This window comes from Rhineura floridana, chromosome 21 (assembly GCF_030035675.1).
Source record: "Rhineura floridana isolate rRhiFlo1 chromosome 21, rRhiFlo1.hap2, whole genome shotgun sequence".
Classification (NCBI taxonomy): domain Eukaryota; kingdom Metazoa; phylum Chordata; class Lepidosauria; order Squamata; family Rhineuridae; genus Rhineura; species Rhineura floridana.
The window spans coordinates 17,750,600-17,775,657 of NC_084500.1; the positions used below are offsets into that span (position 1 = coordinate 17,750,600).

The following is a 25,058-nucleotide window of genomic DNA, read 5'->3' on the forward strand; positions in this document are numbered from 1 at the left end:
AGCAAGATCCTACTCATAGTTCTGAGTAAAGGGCCCATTTAAATAGGAACCAAGGAACCTGCCTTATACATAGTTGGAACTATCTAGCTCCTCGTCAACACTGACTGGCAATGGCTTCACAGGACTTCAGGTGGGAGTCTCTTCCCCAGCCCTTCCCGGAGACGCTGTCGGGGACTGACCCTGCAATCTCCTGCATGCAAAGCAGGAGCCTCACTGTTTCAAAGGGGAAATGAAACTATTCTTGCTGCAACAGACTAACGCAGCCGCTCCGCTGGGGCTGGGCACTCTTTTTGGCACAGTGTCTGCACAGTTTATGCAGATGCCTCCCATTCAGGGTGGAAAGTGTTTCTCATCCAAGAGAGGCCATCCTTGCGCTACGTAAGAAGAGCCTGGCCGCTGGATCAGGCCAAACACCCATCTACTCCAGCATCCTGTCCTCACAGTGGCGGACTGCATGTCCCACACGGAAGCCCACAAGCAGGACCTGAGTGCAAGAGCAGCTGTCCCCCACTTGTGATTCCCAGCAACTGGCACTCAGGTCTGTTGCATCCAAAACTAGAGGTAGTATATAATAATCGTGGCTAGTAGCCACTGATAGCCTTCTCCTTTATTAATTCACCTAATCCTTTAGAAGAACCTTAGAAGAGCCTTGCTGGATCAAAGCAATGGCCCGTCTAGTTCAGCCTGTTCTCTCAGTGACCATCCCAATGATGCCCCAATAGGAGGCCGCCCACAAGGAAGACCTAACAGCCTTCTCTCCACACCTGCAATTCTCAACATCTGGCATTCAGAGGATCCTGTAAATCTAAATGAGTTTTAAACCTGACGAACACAGACGGACTCCCATATCGGGTCTCATTCTTTTGCGTCAAAAGACATGTTCTTGCTTTGGCTCTTCCTGGAGGCTGTTTACCTGCTGAGGATGGCGATGAAGGCGTATTTCACACCGAGGGAATGTTCCTCTCGCAGGGGTGTGCTGTTTCTGTTGGCGCTGTGAAAATAAGTTGAGGATCTGCAGGATCTGTTACCCTTTTGCAGTATCTTATTGCTTTGAAAGTGAGAGCCAGTGTGGCATAGTGGTTAGAGGGTTGGACTACGACCTGGGAGACCAGGGTTCGAATCCCCACACAGCCATGAAGCTCACTGGGCGACCTTGGGCCTGTCACTGCCTCTCAGCCTCAGAGGGAGGCAATGGTGAACCCCCTCTGAATCCCGCTAACCATGAAAACCCTATTCATAGGGTCTCCATAAGTTGGGATCGACTTGAAGCAGTCCATTTCCATTACTTTCAAACAGTCTCCCCCACCCAGTAGTGGCCTCTAGAAGTTTTAGATTCAAGCTTGTCCCAATCTACTTTGGCGATGTGTGTTAATAAAACATTATACATAGAAAATTCTTTTAACATGTTGATCACGGTCATTTGCCCTGTTGATGTCAATTGCTTTCAGGGGAGAGCAACCACTTACTTGGTAATGCTAAGAGTGATGTTAGCAAAATTTGTGGGGAACGGCTTCCCATCTAGTTGCCAGATCACTGAAAAATTGGCCTGTGCAACACACGAGGGAGAGAGAGAATTAGATATTGAATCAAAAAACGAATCAAAATGAATCAAAAAAATGAAACCTTCCAATTTTAAACTTTGATGGGCAGTTACTTGGTTGTTCTCTCATGGGTTGCCAGCGTTTGCGGCACACATGGAATGTTGAGAAAGTGCTGTGGGCTCTGGTCACAAAATGGTAGCCTTGGGGAGGGATAACACAAAATGGCAGCTCTGGGGATGGTGGTAAGCCTTTTCCCAGTTAAACTACGTATTGCTTTTCCACAATATATCAATATTCTCCTCAACAGGTTCTGCCTGAGCAGCCAGAATGCTTGGCGGACATTCCATGATGTCACACAACAGGGAGAGGGCCTTCTCAGTGGTGGCCCCCAAATCATGGAATGATCCATATGACGAGGTGCGCCTGGCGCCAACACTGTTTTCTTTTCGGCACCAGGTCAAGACTTTCCTCTTCTCCCAGGCATTTTAGCATGTGTTTTAAATTGTGTTAAATTTTTAAATTGTGTTTTAAATTGTTTTTAAAAGGTGTGTTTTTAAATTTATATATTTGTTTTAATGTTTTTAGTTACGGTAAACTGCCCAAAGAGCTTCGGCTATGAGGTGGTATATAAGTACAATAAATAAATAAAACAGCCCAGCCAATGGCCAGGGAGGGGTGTTGAAGGCAAGAGGCAGACGTCAATTTAGGGGGGTGGCTACTCTGGTGATAGACTTACTGTAGATTTCTTGAACACAGGATGTCCAACCTTGCAGTGCAGAGACGAGAATGAAACTGAGGTTGGCTGAGAGGTGTCACAGTCAATGGTCGGAGAGGAAATCTGTCAAGACATTTTTTTAAAAATAAGAATCCCCCTTCAGATCAGCATGCCCCAGAAACAGGAGGTTATTGGGACATCTGGGGAGATAGCGAGGAACACAGGAATCTGCCTTACACCAGGTCAGATCCCTGGTCAGTCTGGCCCAGTGCTGTCTGCTCTGACTGGCAGCAGCTCTGCAGGATCTCAAGCAGAGACAGGGTCTTTCCCTATCACCTTCTACTTGATCTAACCCTTCTGGCACGCGGAACAGGTGTTCTCTACTACTGAGCCATGTTCATGTAACAATCAAAAACCACAGGAGGACATGCCCTTTCATTTTTTTTAACTTCTACTCTGCCGTTTGCAAACATATAACTAGTCCCTTTATTAGAGTCAGACCATTGGCCCATCTAGCTCCATACTGTCTACACTAACTGGCAGCAGTTCCCCAGGGTTTCAAGCAGGGGACATTTCCAGCCCTACTTATAGATGCCAAAGCTTGAACCTGGGACCGCCTGCATGCAAAGTAGGTGCTCTGCCACTGAGCTATAGCTCTTCCCCGGAAAATAAAGCAAGATTCCAGTCCTCATGGTTCTGAATTAAAGGCTGACATTTTCCCAACTACACTGGCTGGCAGCAGCAGCACTTCAGGGTTTCAGATGGGGGTGGTGTCTCTGAGCCCTACCTGGAAATGACGAGGATTTGGACCTGGGACCTTATGCATGCAAACGTGCTCTACCAGTGTGCTGCAGCCTTTCCCTGATTTGGGGTACAAAAGACAAACACTAGGAGAGTTCAAAGACAATACCTCTTGGACATCTGTAAAACGGAGATTTGAAGGATACTGCAGAACCAAAGATGTCAAATGGGAGTTGTCACCACTGTTTGCCAGATGGATGTTCATTGCCAGTTCCTTGGTGGAGCCAACCACCAGCTCCTTCCTGTAACGAAGTGTGAGATAATATCTCAGGACATACAGACATTGTAATCGCAACACAATGTCCCAGGGCATCGTAAAGACCAACAAGCATATTATGAAGCTTTTGTCAGCCTGGTGGTGGATGGTGTCTCCATGTCAGTGGGGCGTTCAAGGAGTTTGAAAGTTCGGACTAAAACCTGGAGTCAATTCTACTGTCCCACTGACATGGAGCCGCTGCCATGCATTAGCCTGTCCCTCATCACTTTTGGGGAAGGGTCACAGCCCAGTGATAGAGCATCTGCTTGCACGCTGAAGGTGTGCTGCTTGCGGGCTTCCCCCAGGCACCTGGTTGGCCACTGTGAGAACAGGATGCTGGACTAGATGGGCCACTGGCCTGATCCAGCAGGCTCTTCTTATGTTCTTAAGGTCCCAGATAATAGGGAAAACCTCTCTCTGGGCCCCTCCAGATGCTGTCTTTGATGCAGATGTCTTCCGCAACATGTCATTGATGCAAAAATAGTGCATTAATGGTGGATTTATACTAGACTGTCCACACAGCATCCTGTTTTATTAGTTCTTCTTCGATGGCTCCCCAATGTTTCTGCATTATTGCCGTCTGGAGGGGCACTCTTGCACTGGAGCGGCACAAAATAATAAACCGGCACATTTGTGGCATGAAAAGGATTTCAAGCAGGAAGTTACGGGATGTGCACCATCTGGAAACAAAGCAGTATGTGCACCCCGAACCTTTTGCAGGCTCAAACGGTACTGAATGCAGGATTGTGCGTATCAGCCCCTGTTAAGGAAGGATTGCTCGGTTCAGGAAGTGGCTCTTGTGCTCAGACTTCTGGGTGAGGAGGTGGCCTGTGTGAAGAGAGTCCTTTCCCGAGTTTTTCCAACTGGCCGTGAACTCATCCTTTGGCATCTGTGTTATCACTGATAGGAGCTGCACTTCGAAGCCCTTACAGCGTCCTGCTAATTAGAATCACACTCTTCCCTTTCACTCGAGACTCAAGTAGCCTCGGTGGCTCGAAATGCGTTCTACCAACTTCGGTTGGTAGCCCAACTACATCCTTATTTGAGTAAGGAGGACCTTATATCAGTGGTACATGCTCTGGTAACCTCACGTTTGGATTACTGCAATGTGCTCTACGTGGGGCTGCCTTTGAAGACAGTCCGGAAGCTACAGCTAGTGCAAAATGCGGCGGCCAGATTGTTAACAAGGACCAAGCGGTCCAAGCATATAACACCTGTTCTGGCCCGCTTGCACTGGCTACCAGTTTGCTTCCGGGCCAGATTCAAAGTGCTGGTGTTATCCTATAAAGCCTTATACAGTGCGGGACCACGATACCTGTTGGATCGCCTCTCCCGCTATGAACCGGCCCGTACACTACGTTCTGCTATGAAGGCTCTCCTCCGGGTTCCGACTCATAGAGAGGCCCGGAGGGTGGTGACAAGATCTAGGGCCTTCTCAGTGGTGGCCCCCGAACTGTGGAACAGTCTCCCCGAGGAGGTTCGCTTGGCGCCGACATTGTTATCCTTTTGGCGCCAAGTTAAAACCTTCCTCTTTCCCAAAGCATTTTAACTTTTTGCATTTTAACTTAATTTAATTTATCTTCTTGTTATGTTTGTTGTTATTGATTTTTGATTGCTTTATTGTTATTGTATTATATTGTTCATTTTATTGTATTTTGTTGTTCACCGCCCAGAGAGCTATTGCTAGTCGGGCGGTATATAAGTTTAATAAATAATAATAATAATAATAATAATAATTCTGCAATGAGACTCGCAGGCACTCCCCCACATTTGGAAAGTTCCAGACAAGAACACATGCCAAAAGTAAAACACATTCAGAGGACTCACTCCGTTTCGACGGCCAAGCTCAAGCAGGGCGCACAGACGGATTTGTCACTGCAGTCCTCTGCAAACGGCAACTGACGTTATGACAAGGGTGGGCAGAGTAAAAATAACAAGAAGAGATTATTATTAGCTGTGGAACAGTGGCAGATGGTGGCTCCATGTCAGTGGGGCGGTGGAATCCGCTCCGGGTTTAAGTCTAAACTTTCAAGGAGCTGTCCAAGGTGCTTTCAGTGGGAGTCACATTAGACAGCTCACTGACATGTTTTCCAGGTGCATTTCTGGGTTTAACCTTCAAGGCCACCCCTGGGGCACTCTGCCTTGAGTTAACAAGTAAGACCCTACCCCCAATCATTACCTATAACTTGTTACCTGGAAATAAACTTCAGATTCCTGGTATATGTCAAGCATAGGCACAGGGTGAGCCAGGTCTTCCTCGGGGCCGTGGAGCTGGTAAGCGAGGCGGAGGACAACGCTAGAGAAACAGTCATAACGGCACGGCTGGCATAAAAATAGAAAAGGTGAAAACTTTAAACAGTCTGAGTTTATGAAGCCCGGATGGGGTGGGACATCAGGCCCGGAGGCTAAATGCGGCCCTCCAGCTATCTCTATCTGGCCCTCAGGACTCTTCCCCAGGCCACACCCCTCATTGGCCCTACTTTGTACGCTCCTTGAGTGCTTTTGCCTGACTGGAATGCGTCCTGAAAGGGTGATGAAGTCTTGCTTGCCTGGACGGAGATGGATGTGAATCCTTCCTTTGTTCCCATAATAATCTAATAGCCTGATCTGGGCAAAGGCAGCCTTCTAGACTTATATATGCTCTGGCCAAGCTCAAAAAGCTCTTTTGAATGGTCGTTTTCAGTTTCCATTGAAGAAGGCTGTCATAGGCTAGAAACGCGTTTGGCCTACAATATAACTGTTATATGTCTTGGTTTGTCACACCACAGCTGGCTATATCAACTGGTATTTGGATATAATTACATATAAGAATGAGATGTTAGATATTTTATTTGTTGATTTATTTATTTTTTGTTGTTTTTGCATCTTTATATAGACACCATTTCTCTGAGGAAATTAAAGTTAATTTTTGTTCTATTAATTTCGGCATTCTATTTTGTAGATTTAGACGTTTTTACAGACTTAGACATTTTGTGTTGTTGCTCATCTTAGAAGGTGGGCTTAATATTTTCTTCTTTTTTCATCTGGTATTTCCCATGCCGGGAATCAAACCTGACACCCAGATGTTCCATCACTGGATGCTCTGCCCTCCTGTATCCTGAATTCCAAATCACACCCCATTTCAGTGCAACTGCCCGTTCTATCTCCAGAATGAGAAGCTCATAAACAGATAGCTTTCCGCTTTCATTGTCCCCAGAGTTTGATGCAAAGAGGCAGAGTGCCTCTAGACATGGAGGTTTTGTTTCGCTAGATCAGGAATGGGGGACCCTTGGTCCTCCAGATATTGTTGGACTGCAACGCTCATCAGCCTTGACTATTGGCCATGCTGGCTGAGGCTGATGGGAGAGGTAGTTCAGCAACATCTGGAGAGCCAAAGGCTCTCCAACCGAGCTCAACCTATCCTCAACGCACTTTGATTTTGCAGCAAAGATTGGGCTCTCAGGTCTCAGGTCTATTATCTGGGGGAACTCCACCATTGCATTCCCCCACCTTCCCAAGACTGCAGCCTTTGTTTGGTGCAGGACTTGCTTCCTCCTATGCTTACCAGGATGTACAGATGCAGTGCATAACACGAATTCTCTGCATAGGCAACCTTGCTGGTGGTGGTGACTGTTTGGTCTTCAAACTGGGCTCTTTTCTTTTCCATCTCAACATCTAAATCCACAGTGTAGTGAAGCAGGAGGTTGCCCATCCCTAGGAGAAAGAAATCAACACTTGTCATTGGCAGCGGGAGGGAGGGCACCATCTTCTGAGAGACCATAGCCATCATGGCTAGTAGCCATTGATAGCCTTATGAACATCAGAGGAGCCTGGCTGCTGCCTCAGGCCAAAGGCCCATCCAGCCCAGCATCCTGATTTCCCAATAGGAAACCCACAAGCAGGACATGAGCACAAAAGTTTTGTATACTAGGAGAAATACCCATGGCAATGCTGATGAATGCATGATGAGGACTTAAAAATAGAAATTGCAAACTGCTGCTGCGGAAATGTGGAGAACAGCACTTAAGAATGGAAAAGCAAGAAACTGAGAAGTCTAAAACAACAGATTTGTCCATCCCTAGTAGTGGTTAAGGTGCTGGACTATGACCTGGGAGACCAGGGTTCGAATCCCCACACAGCCATGAAGCTCACTGGGTGACCTTGGGCCAGTCACTGCCTCTCAGCCTCAGAGGAAGGCAATGGTAAACCACCTCTGAATACCACTTACCATGAAATCCCTGTTCATAGGGTCTCCATAAGTCGGAATCGACTTGAAGGCAGTGCCAAAAAAAAAGCGACAGAATATTTAATCTCCGTTGGAAATGGAAAATGGGAGGGAGTGAAATGCCTGCTCAATCTCCTTTTAACTTATAAAGAAGTGTAACTAATATTTAATATTTGTAATTAACATTTAATATTTTTAACTTTTTTTAAACAATATGTTTTTAACCCTTTTTTAAAGATGTCTTTAAAGTTTTTAAAAAAAAGTTTTTAAAGTTGTTTTGTTTTAATGTATTTTAAGGTCTATTTTTATGGTGTTTTAAAGTGTTTTTAGTGCTTTTGTTTGCTGCCCTGGGCTCCTGCTGGGAGGAAGGGTGGGATATAAATCAAATAATAAATAAAATAAACTTGGCAGAGCTGGGTGACCTCCTCACACCAGCAGAAAAATAACTCAGATGTTGTTTGTCACCAGGGGATTAACTCTTTATCTGTCAAAAGCCAGCTCTGGATAATGAAGTATCAACTGTAACAGAAAAACCTCTGGCTGCTTTGCGGCATAAACAAGGCCCTCCGGGGTTGCCAAATTTTAATTACCTGGCTGTGCGGTCTCAAGAAGGAAACCCCGATAGAAGCACAGTTTTGCAGTGACCATGCTGCTGTTGTGGAAATTGAATATTCTCCCTGGGCTAAATTGCATGGTGGGTTCCAGTCGAATAACGGGTCTGGAGCTAGACAGAGGAAGAGGAGAAGAAAGATAGATTTGACTTTAGAAAGCAAAAACAAGGGGAAGCCTCAGATTTCAAAGATGACTGCCTTTCTCGGCAGGTGGTACAGGAGCCGGTCAGGCTGGCAAAGCAAAGGCAGAGAGCTCTGATGCGTCCATGCGGGGATGACTGTGTAGGGAGCAGAAGAGGGCTGGCATAGAGGAGGCCATGGAGTTGGGGAGGCAAAAGGGCCGTGACATTGGGCAGGAGTTGGGAACCTTAGGCCCGGAGTCTGAATGCGGCCCTCCAGCACCTCTCCATCTGGCCCTTGGGACTCTCCCCAGACCACACCCCTCACTGACCCTGCTTCTCACCCTGAGTGTTTTTGCCTGGCTGGAATGCACCTTTGAGCTCCGATCATGCCTCTGGCTTGCCTGGCTGGAGGATACAGAGGGCTGCATTCAAGGGCATGTAGAAACAATAATACTGTGCAAACGTAAAAACTCACAGCTGTGGTTCTGCCCACTTCTGCCTCTGGCCCCGCCCACCACTGGCATGTGGCCCCTGGAAGGTTACCCAGAAAGGAATGTGGGCATCGGGCTGAAAAGGATTCACCCCTCTTATCTATTTATTTATTGCACTTGTATACCACCCCATAGCCAAAGCTCTCTGGGCGGTTTACAGCAACCCTCTTGGGCTAGGGTGAGGGGGTATGGGCTAGGGAGAAGGCCTGAGGCTGAACTGAGAGGAGTGGCAGGCCAGATTTGGCGCACAGGCTGCATATTCTCCGTCCTTGGAGCTGCTGCTGGACACGATTTTGGTCAGCTCAGAAACTTGCAATGCAACTCTTCCTAATTTACCTGGGACAGTCTATAGTGTTGGTACCTCTTCCTGTTTGTTTTAAATCACTGTTGCTATTATGGCTACTTGGGGACAATTTCATTAATTGCCATTATTTATTTTTTAGGTTAAAAGAGCTTTCCCCTGGGCTTCCCCTGGAGAAGAGCCTCCCCCAGCCTGGTGTTCTCTAGAGGTGGTTGGACTTCACCTTCCACCAGGCCTAGCCATCATGGCCAAAGGTCAAGGATGATAGGAGTTGGAGTCGAGCTACATCCAGAGCACACCAGGTTAGGGAAGGGTACCCTAGAAATGAAGGTTGCAATTCTATGTACATGAGCTTTGGCATAAGCCTTTCAATGGGCTCAGCGCAGGAGCTGTGAGTGCTCAGAGTGGAAGAGAAATGGACCTTGGCTCAAATGCTCACACATGCAATCACACGCAGCATGAACTCAACAGGGTTCTGCCCCACACACATACCCCACGACCATAGGGACAAAGGGTGAGTTCTGAATTTATTTCACACACTGATTACAACGTTACCAGCTGGAAACATTTTTTCGACAGCAGGAAAAAGTTGTTTTTGGACCACAGGAAAATTCGTCTCGAGGCTGCTGCATCCCGGAAGCTGTTTTTGCCTACATTTTCCCTGGAAAACTCTGAAAGGCATCATTCATTGCTACCTACCGGAGCAGAGTAACTTTGCCTAATGAGCCGATGATAATATCTGGGAGGCCATCCTCAGTGAAGTCCAAGCCACCAGCCACAGACCTTCCAAAATACATGAGCCCTGACGGACCAGTTTCAGCGGCTGTTATCCTCTGGAAGGAGAAGGGGGAAATGAGGAAGGCAGTGGTGTGTCACACTGGAGAGCCAGTGCGGTGCAGAGGTAAAAATGCTGGGCCAGCACCTGGGAAAAGTGGTGGCTGGTGGCTTCATGTCAGTGGAACAGTGGAATCCACTCTGGGTTTCATTCTGAACTTTTCAAGGAGCTGCCCAAGGCACTGTATCTATTTTGGCAGTAGGTTTCAGCACCTTGGACAACTCCTTGAAAGTTTGTGCTGAAACCCGGAGTGGATTCCACTGCCCTGCTGATATGGAGCCATCAGTCGCCATGACCTGGGAGACCGGGGTTCAAATCCCCACTTAACCACGAAGCGCACTGAGCAACCTAGAGTGAGTCACTGCCGCTCGGACTAGCCCACCTCGCAGGGTTGTTGAGAGGATAAAATGGGGTTGGGGAAGAGAACTGCTTTTGAGCTCCTAGCAGGGACGTTGGGATCTAAATGTAATGAATAAATGAAGATAATTAAATAAATAAATTGTGGAAGACAGTTTCTCCTACGTGGGACATTCAAACTGTGTGCTGTGAGAGATTGGCTAGCGGGCTATGAGAAATAAAATGAACTTCCATAAAAATTAAAGTCCCCCTTCACCCAGCTGAACACAAAGTACCCGCCCACAAAGGAGACTCTCTGGTGTGTCTCTGCATGAGTCAACTGCTCTGGGCTTGCCTCTTTCCAGTTATGGAGAAACAGATGTTTAGGCTTGTTATTCTTACACAGACACCATCTGGGGTTAAGAGTGAAGTGAAACCATATTTTATTTTATCTTTTATGGAGGGGGTAGGAATGCATCTCAGCATCACAAGGTTGGCAAACAGTAATCTAGCCAGTACATTTCTCCCTCTTTCACTCATTCACTCAGGCTGCTCCCAGACTGTTGCTATTTTCGGGTGGGATTCAATCACATGTCAGCAAATACAGGTTGCACAAGGGAAGTTAATTTGGAGCTCTTCTGCAACAAGCCCACTTCCCAAAAAGATCATAGAATCATAGAGTTGGAAGGGGCCTATAAAGCCATCGAGACCAACCCCCTGCTCAATGCAAGAATCCAACTTAAAGCATACCTGATAGGCGGCTGTCCAGCTCACCCACCCTTACATTGAAAACAAATTTAAAGCACATGGCTTCCCCCAAAGGATCCTGAGAACAGAGCTACAATTCCCAGTACAAACTACACTTCCCAGGATTCTGTGGGGGGAAGCTACGTGCTTTAAATATATGGGGTGGATGTAACCTAATCTCCCTGCAAACACATCAGGATAAATGCTCAGTGAGGAGATTATCTGGAAGATGTCTCCCTCCCTCCCTTTCACTGTTTCTTTCTGGGAGTTATGATGGCACAAGGCCCTCCTACCTGGGAGAAGGGATCCCGGATCCCCTTTCTAGCACCATTATAGATGTAAACGCTGCCGAAAGAGGCAGGGTTTGATCCATGATCCTCGAGTGGTGCTCCAATGGCAACATCCCCAAGACCATCCTGGTCAACGTCCCCGATGGCAGCAATGGCAAACCCAAACCGGGAGAAAAGAGTCCCAAGCTGGCCGCTCAGAAACCCTTGCAAAGCAAAGAGGTTAGTCTGGAAAAAAGTGAAAAAGAGGGGGCGGAGAAGGTGAGTTTACAACTAAGCCCTTTGTCTCTGCTGCCTTTGCCTATTGGAAATTACAGGGCCAGGTTCAAGGTGTTATGATTAGCATATAAAGCCTTTAGCAGATTGGGACCAGTATACTTATAAGATAAGGCCTTTTCCGTTGTGGCTCCACAGTAGGGATGGGCGAGAAATTTGATTCATTTCACATTTCAAGCCCAATCTATCAAATTTGCACTTTCCAAAACAATATGAGAACCAAACACGGCCATCCTTATTTGAATTTTGCAATGCAGCTCACCAACCAAAAAATGTTTACCAAAATGCATATATTAGGGGAAAGTGTGCAGAAAAATGAATATCCGAGTTAAAATAACATACAAAAATGCATTATATGGTGAGAAATTATTTGCAAAAATGTGTAGATTAGTCAAAGCTGCCTATTAAAATGTGTTTATTAGGAAAATTGCATACTAACACGTTGGAGAATTTTAATGAGGATTAAAAAACAAAGTTGCAGACGGCTGCAGAAACATGGAGAACTGAATTTAAGTTTGGAACAATGAGGAACAGAAGGAACCGAAACTGACAGATTGAAGTGGATAGATCTTTCCATCCCTTCTCCCCAGTGGGGTCTGCCTGGCGCCTTCACTGACTCTTTTCGGAGCCCCTTAAAGATTCATATTTTTCTTCCCAGGCATTTGATGAACTGAGACAACGTTGTTTGTATTAGTGCACTGCCCAAGCTTTCTGTGGCCTCCAACAGAACTGGCTGGGGGGGGGGAGAAGAGAAAGAGTGGGTTGCTTGGTGGGGTTTGAGAGAGTTGTTTGCCAGGAGAGAGTGGAGAAGGAGGGGGGTGGAGTTCGGATTAGTATTGAGTAAAACCATATGCTTATGTGCCTTAAGAAGAAATCTTGTTAATCTTGTTAGCTTTGTTATCTTTAATAAATACTTAATTTGGTTTACCAAAGGCCTGATCCTTGGCTGGGGTTTCACAGACCAGAAGGGAGGGTAAGGTAATGACCAAGGCTGAAGGGAAACTGTAACAAATGGTGGCAGCGGTGAAGAGAATAACAATACCAGTATTCAAAGTCTCTGGGAATACTAGTATTAGGACGTGACTGGTGGTTGCCTAGCAGGGGGATCTGTTGAGATCTGTGCTAGAGCGGGGAGAGAAACAATAAAGAAGGACAGTCCGGACTGGTGGAGTCCCTGGTGGTGCCTAGTGACAGGCAGTAGCCACGCGCAGGTAGGAACCTGACAGGGAGAGCCAGGGAAGGGCGTCACATGTGGTTACTTTATTGTTCCATTTTTATGGTATGTTATATTTATTTTTGTTTTTAACAGTATTGCAAGTTGCATGGAGACCTCCGGGTAACATATATTATATTATATCATATTTTTTCATATTATATCATATTATATTAATTATTTAGGGTTAGCACCACCAACCCTTTGGAACTGCCTGCCTATTGACATCAGGGAGGCACCTTCGCTATAGTCTGAGGCACTTGCTCAAAACGTTTTTGCTCAGGCAAGCTGGTCCAGACATCTAGAATTTGGCAGGAGAGATTCTCACCACACCGCTTGCTTATTGACTGCACAATTGGTGAGCTACCACAAATAGGAACCAGGTGGTTTACAGGATAAAATCTCTCTCTCTGCCTCAGGTAGCCTGGTCCTAACCTCTTCAGGGCCTTGCACGTTCACAATGAGACTTCTGTGGTGGATGGGATGTGTGAACTTTACATAGGGGCATACATGCAGTGCTATAGAGATTCCTGTATTGAATAATGACAAAACAAGTCTCAGTTGGCCTCTCACTGAGCATTTCTTGCTGTTCTTTGTTTTAATCTAGCTGTTTGTGCCAGGCTGGCATGTGGGATGTGAACAGGCGCCTCATTATCTGCTGGTTACCTAGCAATGCCAGATAAGAACTGGCGAGAAGGAGAGCTCATGAACTAACTCGTGAACTCTTGATGGATCTCTTCCCAGAAGGGAAGTGCCCGTTTGCTGAAAGGCTACTGGGAGGAGGGAGAAAGGACACTTGCAAGCCTATGCTTGTGGGTACGGCTCTGTCCTCTGCTCTGGGGACAGAACAAGCGTGCAACTTCCAGAGCACCTGAAGACCCGAGAGGGGTGTTTCCTAGTTGTGTCACTGGGGACCAGACCTACTTGGACAGGAGGTTGCTACTAGCTTTCCTCTGTAGATATGGCATTTATAGTCTGGATCAGTAACAGCTGGTGGCTCCAAGTCAGTGGGGCAGTGGAATACGTTCCAGATTTTAGCCAGAACTTTCAAGGAGTTGTCCAAGGTGCTTCAGCTTTGGTTTTAAACCCAGAGCGGATTCCACTGCCCCACTGACATGGAGCCACCAGCCGCCATTGAGTCAGCCAGTCCATCATCGCTTTTCAGGGAGGGTCATAGCTGTAATCAATAAATCTTGTCATTTCGTCACTGAGTTGTGCACTTGTTCAGTATTGGGACTGGCAAATCTGCTTTGATGTGGGCTCAGGTTCGAGCCCCCCTCCCCCCCAAATGCAATACAAACTTTGAGTAAGCAGCCAGGTGTCATATGTGGCTGTTGTAGGATGGACCACTACGTTTTACCTCCTTATCCAAATGATAAAGGTAAACCTTTCCTTCCTCTCCGTGCATGTGGAAAAAAGGGGCTCCGACAAGCAGGTAATCTGTCAACCCATCCTGGTCTATATCCAACGGACAGAGCTCAGAGCCGTAGTAGGATCCAATCTGCAGCCGAAGAAATGGGAGGTGAAGGTTTTGCTCTCGAGGGCTCAAGGCAAGTCACATTTAAAACCATACAAGCTGAGTTTGCTGTTGTTGGACTCTTGGGTCCCAACATCCCTGAGTAGTGGCCACGCTGGCTGCCAGGGCTGATGCGATTTGGAGTCCAAACAACATCTGGAGAGCCACAGGGAGTAAGCTAGGTGAGAGCCAATATGGTTCAGGATGTTGAACTAAGGCCCGGAAAGTCCGCATGCAAATCCCCGCTCAGCCATGAAGCTCATTGGGTAACCTTGGGTCAGCCGCCGTCTCTCAGCTGAACCTACCTCGCAGGGTTGTTGGGAGGATAAATGGGGAGGAATTGGGTACACCACCTTAAGCTTCTCGAGGAGAAAGGAGAGTTAAAAGAGTGTTGTTTAACACTAGTCCTACTTACAGTAGACCCATTGAAGTTAATGGACATGACTAAAAATAATCTCCACTGAACACAAGGGGACCTGAGTAAACCTGCATAGGCTGAAAGTGGTCAGGTTGGCATAGGAAATCTCTGTGGGAAAGCTTGTTTGTTTTTGGTTAATTCCAAAATGCAAAGAAGCTGGCAATAAGTATGTAAAAATACCAAAGATATAAGTAATATACCAAATGGATCCATACTAGAGGTTCTGAAATTGTGGTCTATGAGAACGTAAGAGCCTGGCTGCAGGATCAGGCCAATGAAGGCCAATCTAGCCCTGTGTCCTGTTCTCACAGTGGTCAACCAGATGCCCCCATGGCAAGCCCCCAGGCAGGACCTGTGCCCAAGAGCACTTTCCCCTCCTGCAGTTTCAGGCAACCAGTATTTGGAGACATACTACTGTGGGCTTCATTCAGGCAGTCTTCCAAAAGGCTACAGAAGAACTGACCAGGGCCACATTGTTGAACAGGCTAACAAGGTGCTAAGCCTATGGCCAATTAGTTTTATAATATTATTCTGCTGCTGTTGATTCATCCCCACCCCCAAAAAAAAACACTAATTAAAGACAATGGCTACAGTTATTATAATAAAATTATGTATGTGTTTTGATTTGCAGAACAGCATGTTTATTAAGTGATCTACTGAGAACAACCAGCAATTTTCAAGTGGTTGGGGGGAGGAGTTTGAAAACACCTACGGCCAAATGATGAGGTGAGCAGGGTTTAGTGCAAGCACTGCAAAAACAGCGTACCTGTTCCCCTGGGAGGATTTGCTTTAAATGGGCTCCTTCAAAGACCATTACTTTTCCTGTCATGCTGTGCCGGGGGGCCCCAGCTACAACCAGAGCGCTGTGTCCTGTCTTGACTGCACCCATGCTGTAGCCTGGAGCAGAACAGGCCAGAAACAGAATTCATTCATTCATTCATTATTTTATCTGTATGCCACTTTTGCACCAAAAAATCGTGCTCAAAGTGGCTTACAAGGAGGTGAACAGAAGAACATCTCAACAACAACAATTGCAAAAACAGTTTCCTAATAACAAAAAATAATAAAACAATGTAACACTAAATGTACAAGCAAACAAAAAGATCTTGTCAATATCATGAACACAGCAACATTATATCTCTTGGCAGGCAATGTTACACTTTCTGGCAATAGCAAAAATAAGAAGAGAATTTTGACACAAGGTCAAGATGATGATTTGAAAAGGGAGGGGAGCTTTCACACACCAATGGCTATGCGTAGGGCATGGAGGAATCTGTCCATTTTGGGTTCTCATCTTCCCGGCCTTGATCACATTCTGACAGCAAAGGTAGAACGACACAGCCATATTAACCTAAGAAGAGCCCGGCTGCTGAATCGGGCCAAAGGGGGCCCATCTTGTCCAGCATCCTGCTCTCATAGATGCCAACCAGGTGCCCCAATGGGGAGCCCACAAGCAGGGCCTGAGTGCAGCAGCAGCTGTCCCCACTTGTGATCTCCAGCAACTGCTATACACAAGCATGCTGCCTCCATGGAGGGAGATGCGTAGCTATTGATAACCTTACCCTCCATGAATTTGTCTAATTCTTTCTAAGAACTTCAGAAGAGCCTGGCTGCGGGATCAGACCGAAGGCCCAACTAGTCCAGCATCCTGCTCCCACAGTGGCCAACCAGATGCTCCTGTCAGAAGCCCGCAAGCAGGACCTGAGCACAAAAACACTGTCCCCACTTGTGGATCTCAGCAACTGGCATTCAGAGGCGTACTGTCTCCGACAGTGGATGTAGATCAGAGCCATCGTGGCTAGCAGCCACCTCCTTCATGACTTTTAAAGCTAGGGATGGAGGACTTTTGTAGCCCTCTAGATGTTGCTGGACTACAACTCCCACCATTCCTGATGATTGGCCATGCTGGCTGATAGGAGTTCGAGTGGAACAGCGGAGGCTGGTCCATTAGGGCAGTCAGGGTACAGTCCCATCAAACTTGGTCTGCCATTAGCCAGCTTGCCTTCTTGCTTACAGCCAATCGGGGGCAGGTCCAACTGCCATTGGCTCTGGCTTCTCCGGCCATTGACTCAGGCTCCGCCTCCTGTTGGTCACCGTGCCCGCCGCCCTACCAGTCCTGAAGGGCACCTGCCGCTACATAGCTCAACAGCATCTGGAGGGCCGCACGTTCCCCCCTTGTCTTAACCCTTTCCACACAACATAAGCCCCTTTGTGCCGTCTCGTCTCCCCCATGGAAGGGCCAGGTCAGCACTAAGCCTTGCGAATGCAGCTCAGAGTGAACACCAGGGAGATGAAAGAAAACTGGATTTGTGCCCACCCCCGAATCCTAATATGTGAGGAAAGATAGATGGCTCTGTCAGCAATAAAGATATATACCATCTTGATGTCCTCCTTCAGGCCAGGAGTAGTATTGATCTGTTTATCCTTGTGCTTCCAGTCGATCAGGGCTAGGTAACAGCCAGAATCCCATCAATCAAAGCAAAGGGGAAGGGCAGTAGCTCAGAGACAGAGCATCTGTTCTAGAAGGCCCTGGGTTCATTTCCTGGCGTCTCCAGGTAGAGCTGGGAAAGACCCCTTGCCTGAAGCCACTGCCAGTCAGTATATAGACAATACTGGGCTACATGGACCAATGGTCTGGCTCCTATTAAATGTTCCTATTTTAAGTCATCCCTTAATTCAGAACCATGAGGACTAGAAGTTTGTTCTTTTTTTAGGGGAAGGGCTATAGCTCAGTGGTAGAGCACCTGTTTATCACGCAGTAGGTCACACACTCAATTCCTGGTTCCTCCAGGTAGGCTTGGGAAAGACTCCTCTACCTGAGGAGGGTCGATGCCAGTCAGGGCAGACAATAGCAAGCTAGATGGACCAATGGCCTGACTTAGGATAAGGCAGCATCCTGGGTTCCCAAAAGTCTGGAAGAGCTATAGAACAACTGACTTCTGTTCTCCAGAAGGGCACTTACCCAAATAGCCATTATTTGCACCTGCAGCCTCCTTCGATTCGTTCAAGAAAACCGCTGCCTCGCTTGCTGTGTCATACAGAAGAACCCCTCCAGACCAGTCAAATGCCCCCACAGCGCCAAAAAATATAGAGTGCTGAAAGAGAGAATAGCAAAATGCAGGTTAGGTCATCCAGTCATTGTGGCTAAAAGATAATACTACGCAGTGTGCGAAAAAGAAGAGAGAAGATTTTAACTCTCTCTCATAATGCTAGGACAGGAACAGCCAACGTGGTGCCCTTCAGGCGTTGTTGGACTCCAGTTCCCATCAGCCCCAGCCAGCATGGCCAATGGTTGGGGATGATGGACATAGCAACACCTGAAGGTCCATAAATCCTCCCCAAGCCTGCCCCGGAGAGTCACTGTCAGGTAATACTAGGATGAGTGAGAAATTCCATTCAGTTCACAGTTCAAGCCACATCTATCAAATTCACACTTCCCGAAACAATAGGAGAACCAAAACACGGCTGTCCTTTGAAAGTCTCACTTGTTTGAATTTTGCAATGCAGTTTGCCAGCCAAACACTGTCTGTGGAATGTGCTCCCCATGAATTCAATTCAGTTCGCATTTCAAGCAGAATCTATCTATTTATTTATTTATTATTTGATTTATATCCCACCCTTCCTCCTAACAGGAGCCCAGGACAGCATCCATCAAATGCGCACTTTCCAAAATAGCATGAGGGCTCGTCCAGACTGACCTTGATAATCCATGTTTTCCATATGTGCTTTGTCATCTGACAGTCCCCACTAGCCTGTCTGTTCGCTCTTTGCCGATATAAAAACGCTTTTTTGCGCTGGCACACGCAGCGGGGAGGACCCGTACTTCTCACTTTTTCCCAGCTCCTCTCCTGATTGGTTCACTTTTCCCGGGCTTCTTACCCAGACATTCGCGCACATGTGCAAAGGTGATTGGATGGGAATTACGGAAGGGGTGTGGGGAAATGGCCAAGGACCGCCCATGAACCGCCTACATCACTAAAGTCCGGGGTATTGCATCCTAGCGCTATGTTGAAGCAGGTGACTCCCGGTTTAAAAAAAGGAAATCGCATTTTTTGCAATACTGCAGATGCCGATTTAAACGCTATAACATCTGCGAAAACGGGCGACGTCGTATGGACCATGGAAAATTAATGAAGACACAAAGCGATCACTGATTAAACAGTCATTTGGACGAGCCCTAAGAATCAAAACACTGCCATCCTTTGAAATTTGTACTTATTTGAATTTTGCTATACAGTTCACCAACCGAAAAATAAGAACATAAGAACATAAGAAGAGCCTGCTGGATCAGGCCAGTGGCCCATCTAGTCCAGCATCCTGTTCTCACAGTGGCCAACCAGGTGCCTGGGGGAAGCCTGCAATGTTTACAAAAATGCATGTATTAGGGGGAATTGTGCATAAAAATGAATATATGGATGAAAATAACATGGAAAAATGCATAATATGAAGAGAAATGGCTTATAAAAATGTGTATGTTCAGCCAAAATTGCCTGTTTAGTAGGATAAATTCGCACTAAAATGCTGGATAATTTTCATGAGGATTTAAAAAACAAACAGAATAACTGAATTTAAGATTGAAAAAATTAGAAACTGAGAGAACCGAAATTGACAGATCTTTCCATCCCTAATCAATACTGAACTAGATAGATCAATATTCTTCTTGGCATAAGACAACTTCCTACATCCTCCATATGTGATCACTCCCAGTAAGAACACAGGAAGCTGATTTGTACCAAGTCTGATAATTGGATAATTTAGATCATTACTGGCTACCCCCAGGATAGGGAACTCTGGGCCTTCCAGATGTTGTTGAACACCAATTCCCATCAGCCTCAGCCAGTATGGCGCAATGGTCAGAGATGATGGGAGTTAATTTAAGAACGTAAGAGCCCTGCTGGATCAGGCCAGAGGCAACTAGTCCAGCATCCTGTTCTCACAGTGGCCAACCAGATGCCTCTTCTGGGAAGTAGAACCTGAGCACATCAGCCACTCTCCCCACTGTTATTCAGAGGCATACTAATATACAGCCATTGTGGCTACTAGTAGTGTTGATAGCCTCCTCCATGAATTTGAACTGAAGCCTTTGGAACTCCTTGCCTATTGACATCAGGCAGGAACCTTCACTATATTCCTTTAATCGCCTGCTTAAAACCTTTTTGGTTAGGCAAGCCTGTCCTAATGTTGAGGTGTTCAAATCTTTTTAGTCTATTGCTGTTTTAATTGTTTTTAAAATGTTTTCATTACTTGCTTTTATTATTGATAATGTTAAGGTTTTTTTGTAAACCACTTAGAGGTTTTCTGCAACCGAATGGCATATAAAATGTGTTAAAATAAATAATTTGTCGAATCCTCTTTTAAAGTTATCCAAGTTGGTGGCCACTCCAGCTTCTCATGGGAGTGAATTCCATAGTCTGCAGGCTATGTGAAGAAATACTTGTCCTAATCATTGTAGCAACATCTGGAACAACATCTGGAGGAACACAGTGGCTCCACCCCAGGATCAGGGAGACACATTCCAAACTATACCCAAAGTTAAATGAGTCTGTGCATTTTTTAAAAAAGGGATTCAAACAGCATCAGCTGACGGGTGGGCTTACAATTGTTGGGATCCCTACAATTGTGGATTGAGGGAACGGGGAGATGTTAACCATTTCCTCCCCTGCTGGCTTTCCTGAGGAAAATCCCTTTTCCAAAGCTGAGTATTTGCTTTGTGGAGAAATCCCCTGTTCCATTTGTGGTGTACCTTCCTGTCAAGGATGGGGCTCTTGCTGAAGGAGAGAGGTGGTCTGTCCCCTTCAAGAGTTGAAGCCTACATCTGCCCACCCAATCATTTAAAGAAAAACAACACATTCTTACCTCATCCGGGAGGTGAACACTGAAGCCACTTTGAGCCAGATCAAATTCCAAGATGGCACCCGCTGTTCCTGATGAGCAAAAGAAAAGCCAGTGATTTTCTGAGGGGTGGGGCCATGAAGCTCAGTGGTCTTTCAGGGGCCCTGCTTATCTAAATCAGACCTTTATACAGAATCATGAGGACTGGAATCTTGCTTTATTTTTAGGGGAAGGGCTGTAGCTCAGTGGTAGAACACCTGCTTTGCACACAGAAGGTCCCAGCCAGGTTCAGTCCCTAGTGCCTCCAGGTCTGGCTGGGAATGTCCACTTCCTGAAATCCTAGAGAGCCGCTGCCAGTCAGGGTAGGCAATAATAAGTTAGATGGACCAGTATGTTGGCAAAGAAAGAGTGCCTGAATGTATTTTTCCACAGCAGAGTTACAAGGCCAAGAAGCAGAGTCCGTGCAGATCTCAAGGACAAGTATCCAAGGCAACCAGCTGGCCTTATCTATAAGACTTAGCAGATCTGGCCAGTTGGGGTGGGGTCGAGGAGTTTGTACAGAGAGAGAGCTTGTGATATATTCTATTGTCAGTAAAGTGACTCTTAAAACTTATTACTTGTCTGGCTCATTGCTTCAACTGGCATCTAGCCTGTCACTATACTGTTCTGCATCCTGGGCATCTGCTTGCGCCAGATACAACATCCAACACAGTAGTCTGACTCAGTGGAAGGCAGCTTACTCTAGACCTAGAGAAGGGATCTTAATTTAGTGGTAGAGAAAAAATTTTGCAGACAGAAGATCCCACATGCAATCTGAGGCATTGCTAGTCAGAACAGGGGTAGCCAGTATGGTACTCTCCAGAGGTCACTGGACTCCAGCTCTCATCAGCCTCAAACAGCATGTCCAATGGGAGCTGGAGTCTAGCAACGCCTGGTGATCCAGCAGCCCTGAGTTAGAACGGCCAGATAGCAAGTGATGGGAAGGCCCTTTCTCTGCCCTGAGACCCATGAGAGCTCCTGCCAGTCAGAGCAGACAGTACTGGGTTAGATGAAAAGAAGACAAGGAATTACTCTTCTCTATTGGCCTGGTGATGTACTGGGGTAAACTTCATTGCATCTGTTCCAAGAAGGGACCACTTGCACATTCACACGCTGGTGTTTTGTTTATTGTATTTCAGCCTTTTGTTATCCAGAGGTTCCCAAACTGTCGGGTGGTCCGTGTGCTTCCTTCAGATGATCCACAGCATGTTTGCATTACACGTTCATATGGATTTTAATTGTATTTTTATTGCTTCCTTTATTTATTATGCTGCTCTTTGTTGTATTACAAACTGAGTTCTATGGAACGCAACTTGTATTTTATTGCATTACAGGAAATCAAAGAAGCAAAAATATACACTGAAAAATCACGCTGAGCATTACAATTGCTGCAACTGGCAGAAAAATCATTAAGTGGTCTGCCAAGACCACTAGCAATTTTCGAGCGGTCCGTGGATTAAAAAAAAAGTTTGGCAACCTCTTTTGGTCTATTTTGATAAAGGTTTTTGAAAGTAAAAAAGTATTTATTTATTTGTTTGTTTTATATTTATACTGAGTTAGATGGATCAAGAGTCTGACCTGGTCTAAGACAGCTTCTGATGTTCATCTCAGGATCTCCTGGCTCATAGCTCATTCTCCTACCCAAGACATTACACTATATATCGAAGAGGGAACATGCACCTGCTCATTTTCCTTCGCTTTCCTTTGGCTCTTCCCCTTCTACTTCAGCTCACCTTCTGTTTAGGCTTTAGGGTTTAACGCAGTTTTGCATCGTCCTTGGAAGAAGGTCAAGAAGGTGCCCCCAAAGCTTCCCCTCCTTCCTCACCTTCGATGCCAATGATCTTCTGCTGCAGAGTGGACAGGATTACGTTCAGGGCCGAATAGTTGGTCACACGGAAGATGTGTCTTTCATCTGGGTCGGAGGCGATCAAGTGCAGCTCTTGCAGCGCTTTAACGTTGTCGAAGGCTTCCCCCACCTTTAGGGAACACCCAAATAGAAAATGAAGGGCAGACTACTACAGATTATACCAGCTTTCTTCCAACCTCTTGCCCTGAAGATGGTTTGGACTACAACTCCCATCAGCCTCAGCCAGGGTTGTTTTGGCTACATAATGGGCTAGTTCACACGGCGACTTACTGTGAGATTGGTGCTAATTGCATCCCTGTTTAATATGCATGGTTCACATGATGTTGCAGGCAACCTGCAGCTATCACAGTTTTCCCATATCAAACCAATCCAATTTTAAGGTGAAAAGGAAAGGAAAAAAGTCTCAGGTTTGCTGCACTCCTCCGTGTAGGTTCTTTGCCTCAATTTTTTTTAGTGGGTGGGCTCTCTTATGCCCCATTGCCGGCTCCCTCTCTCTCTGTCGCCCGCTCCCTCTCTCTGCCTTTCACTCACTCCCCACTCTATTCAGTTTCATACAGTTTCGTGTCAATTGCACCCCTGGGCTGCAATTGATAAGAAACAATGAAACTGACAAAAAACCCCTCTCCCCTTCTCCATTAGCAATATTGGTTCTCTGGAGGGAGTAATCATATAAAATTAGGGCGGGGCCACAAGGAAACAGTGATACTAAACCTTTCCAGAGGATTGCCTACTTCTGTGAAAGAAAAACAGTGGAATTGAAGGTAGGAAGTGTGAACCTTGCAAATTTATTGCGGTGGCAAAAGCTTCACTGCAAAGTTTAGCTCCCATATGAATGAGCCCAAGGATTAGGGATGGGCAAACCTGACAATTTCAGGTTGTCTCAGTTTCTCATTTTTCAAATAACTTTAGTTCTCTGCATTTTCTCATCTGTTTGCAACAATGTTTTTTTTAAATCCTCATGAAAAATTTGTCAGCACATTCATGCAAATTCCTCCTAACCTACACAATTTTTGTACGCAATTTTGTCTAATGTACACATTTCTGCAAAGCATTCTCCCTCACACAATGCATCTTTATATGTTATTTTCAGTAATGTACACATTTCTCAGCATATGCGCTTTTGTACATCTTACTTGGCTGGAGAATTGCATTGCAAACTTCGGAGTAGGGTGAATTTCTAAGGACTGTGTTTCAGTTCACATATTGTTTCAGAAAGTGCAAATTAGGAAGGTTCACTTTTAAATGCAAACTAAATTGAATTTCTCCTTAATAAGGATCTACACTCAGAGAGCTGAAATTGCTGCTAGTACAGTCAGCCACTGAAAGACCTATCCTCCTCATAACAACCTCAATTACAGGGACCTTTTAAAATGGAAAAGATTTGTGCTCAAACTGAACCGCTGTCATCCGTATGTCCATGGACCAAACCACTAAATGTTCCACACACACACACAACCAAAAATGATTGCCTTGCCAAAGAATGCAGGTTCTGAAACATTCAGTGAACAGCAAATGCAAGACCCTTGCAGAATCCAGAGCTTACCCCAATGGCATAACGCTCGATGCCCACCATCCTCGACGAATTGATCACTGTTTCCAGTTGCAAGGAGTCCATGAAACTCACGCCATCTGTCAGCACAACTATGATCTTGGCAGCATTTTCCTCAGACCCATAGCTTGAGCTGAAGATAGCATCTCTGTTTAAAGTAGGGGGGGGGGAAAGATTATTCAGCTTGCAGACTTTGGGGGAGATATCTCAGCAGCAGACGTCTGGGTTACACAAAGCTTTTCCTCAAGGCTTTTCATAACTCACAGGACGTGCTGGATGGCAGATGCTGTCCGGGTCACTTTACACACTTGAGTCATGGCTTTAACTTTTTCTAAGGCAGTAGAAGAGGACTTGCCATCCCGCAGGTCAAATTCCGTCTGGATAATATCTCCATACTGGACCAAGGCAAAGACACACTGGAATGAAAGGAAACATCATGTACATGAGGGGACGGCATTCATGGGTGACATTCAGACCAAAGGCCACATTTCCTACTGGGCAACTTCCCAGGGGCCACATACCAGCAGTGGGTGGGGCCAAAGGCAAAAGCAGGCGGAGCAAGGAATGTGATTTTTACATTTGTCCTAGGGATGGCGGAGAAATTTGATTCAGTTCTTGTTTAAAGCTGAATTTATCAAATTTGCATTTTCTGAAACAATATGAGGACCGAAACACGCCCATCCTTCGAAATTCACCCTTATTCAAATGTTGTGATGCAGTTCCCAACCAAACCATGTGTACAAAATTCATATATTGTGTATAAAAATGAATATATTAGTTAGAATAACATACCAAAACATATTATATTATGAGAAACTGCTTGCGGAAATGTGTCTATTAGGAGAAATTTGCATTAACATGCTGAAGAAATTTCATGAGGCTTATTTAAAAAAAAATCAGAAGTTGCTGGAGAAACCTGGAGAAGTGGATTAAAGCTTGGGAAAATTAGAAACTGAGAGAACTGAAATTGACAGGTTCTTCAATCCCTAATTTACACAGGTGGCTAGGCTCTTTATCTTCCATCCTGGTTCCTGGCACTCTCCTCGCATCACAGCATGAGTGAGATGTGCACCACAATTCAGTAAATGTAGACCGACGGAT

The 25,058-nt window shown here is 45.9% G+C and overlaps 1 protein-coding gene across 2 annotated transcripts in view; it reads right to left on the bottom strand.

Moving 5' to 3' along the window:
* Positions 1-25,058, bottom strand: part of ITGAE (integrin subunit alpha E) — a 55,424-nt gene that overhangs the window by 12,677 nt on the left and 17,689 nt on the right. Inside the window, exons 9-25 of one of the 2 annotated variants that reach the window (XM_061604766.1) lie at positions 24,222-24,373; positions 23,952-24,105; positions 22,367-22,517; positions 20,527-20,594; positions 17,633-17,765; positions 15,437-15,567; positions 14,097-14,237; positions 11,254-11,475; positions 9,742-9,875; positions 8,108-8,241; positions 6,858-7,006; positions 5,507-5,635; positions 5,141-5,211; positions 3,167-3,299; positions 2,278-2,379; positions 1,467-1,546; positions 914-991 (exon numbers count right to left, since the gene is read on the bottom strand). In XM_061604766.1, the coding sequence (XP_061460750.1) occupies positions 914-991; positions 1,467-1,546; positions 2,278-2,379; positions 3,167-3,299; positions 5,141-5,211; positions 5,507-5,635; positions 6,858-7,006; positions 8,108-8,241; positions 9,742-9,875; positions 11,254-11,475; positions 14,097-14,237; positions 15,437-15,567; positions 17,633-17,765; positions 20,527-20,594; positions 22,367-22,517; positions 23,952-24,105; positions 24,222-24,373 (2,162 nt within the window). The remainder of the gene's footprint in view (positions 1-913; positions 992-1,466; positions 1,547-2,277; positions 2,380-3,166; positions 3,300-5,140; positions 5,212-5,506; positions 5,636-6,857; positions 7,007-8,107; positions 8,242-9,741; positions 9,876-11,253; positions 11,476-14,096; positions 14,238-15,436; positions 15,568-17,632; positions 17,766-20,526; positions 20,595-22,366; positions 22,518-23,951; positions 24,106-24,221; positions 24,374-25,058) is intronic. The other variant, XM_061604767.1, reaches the window with a different exon arrangement.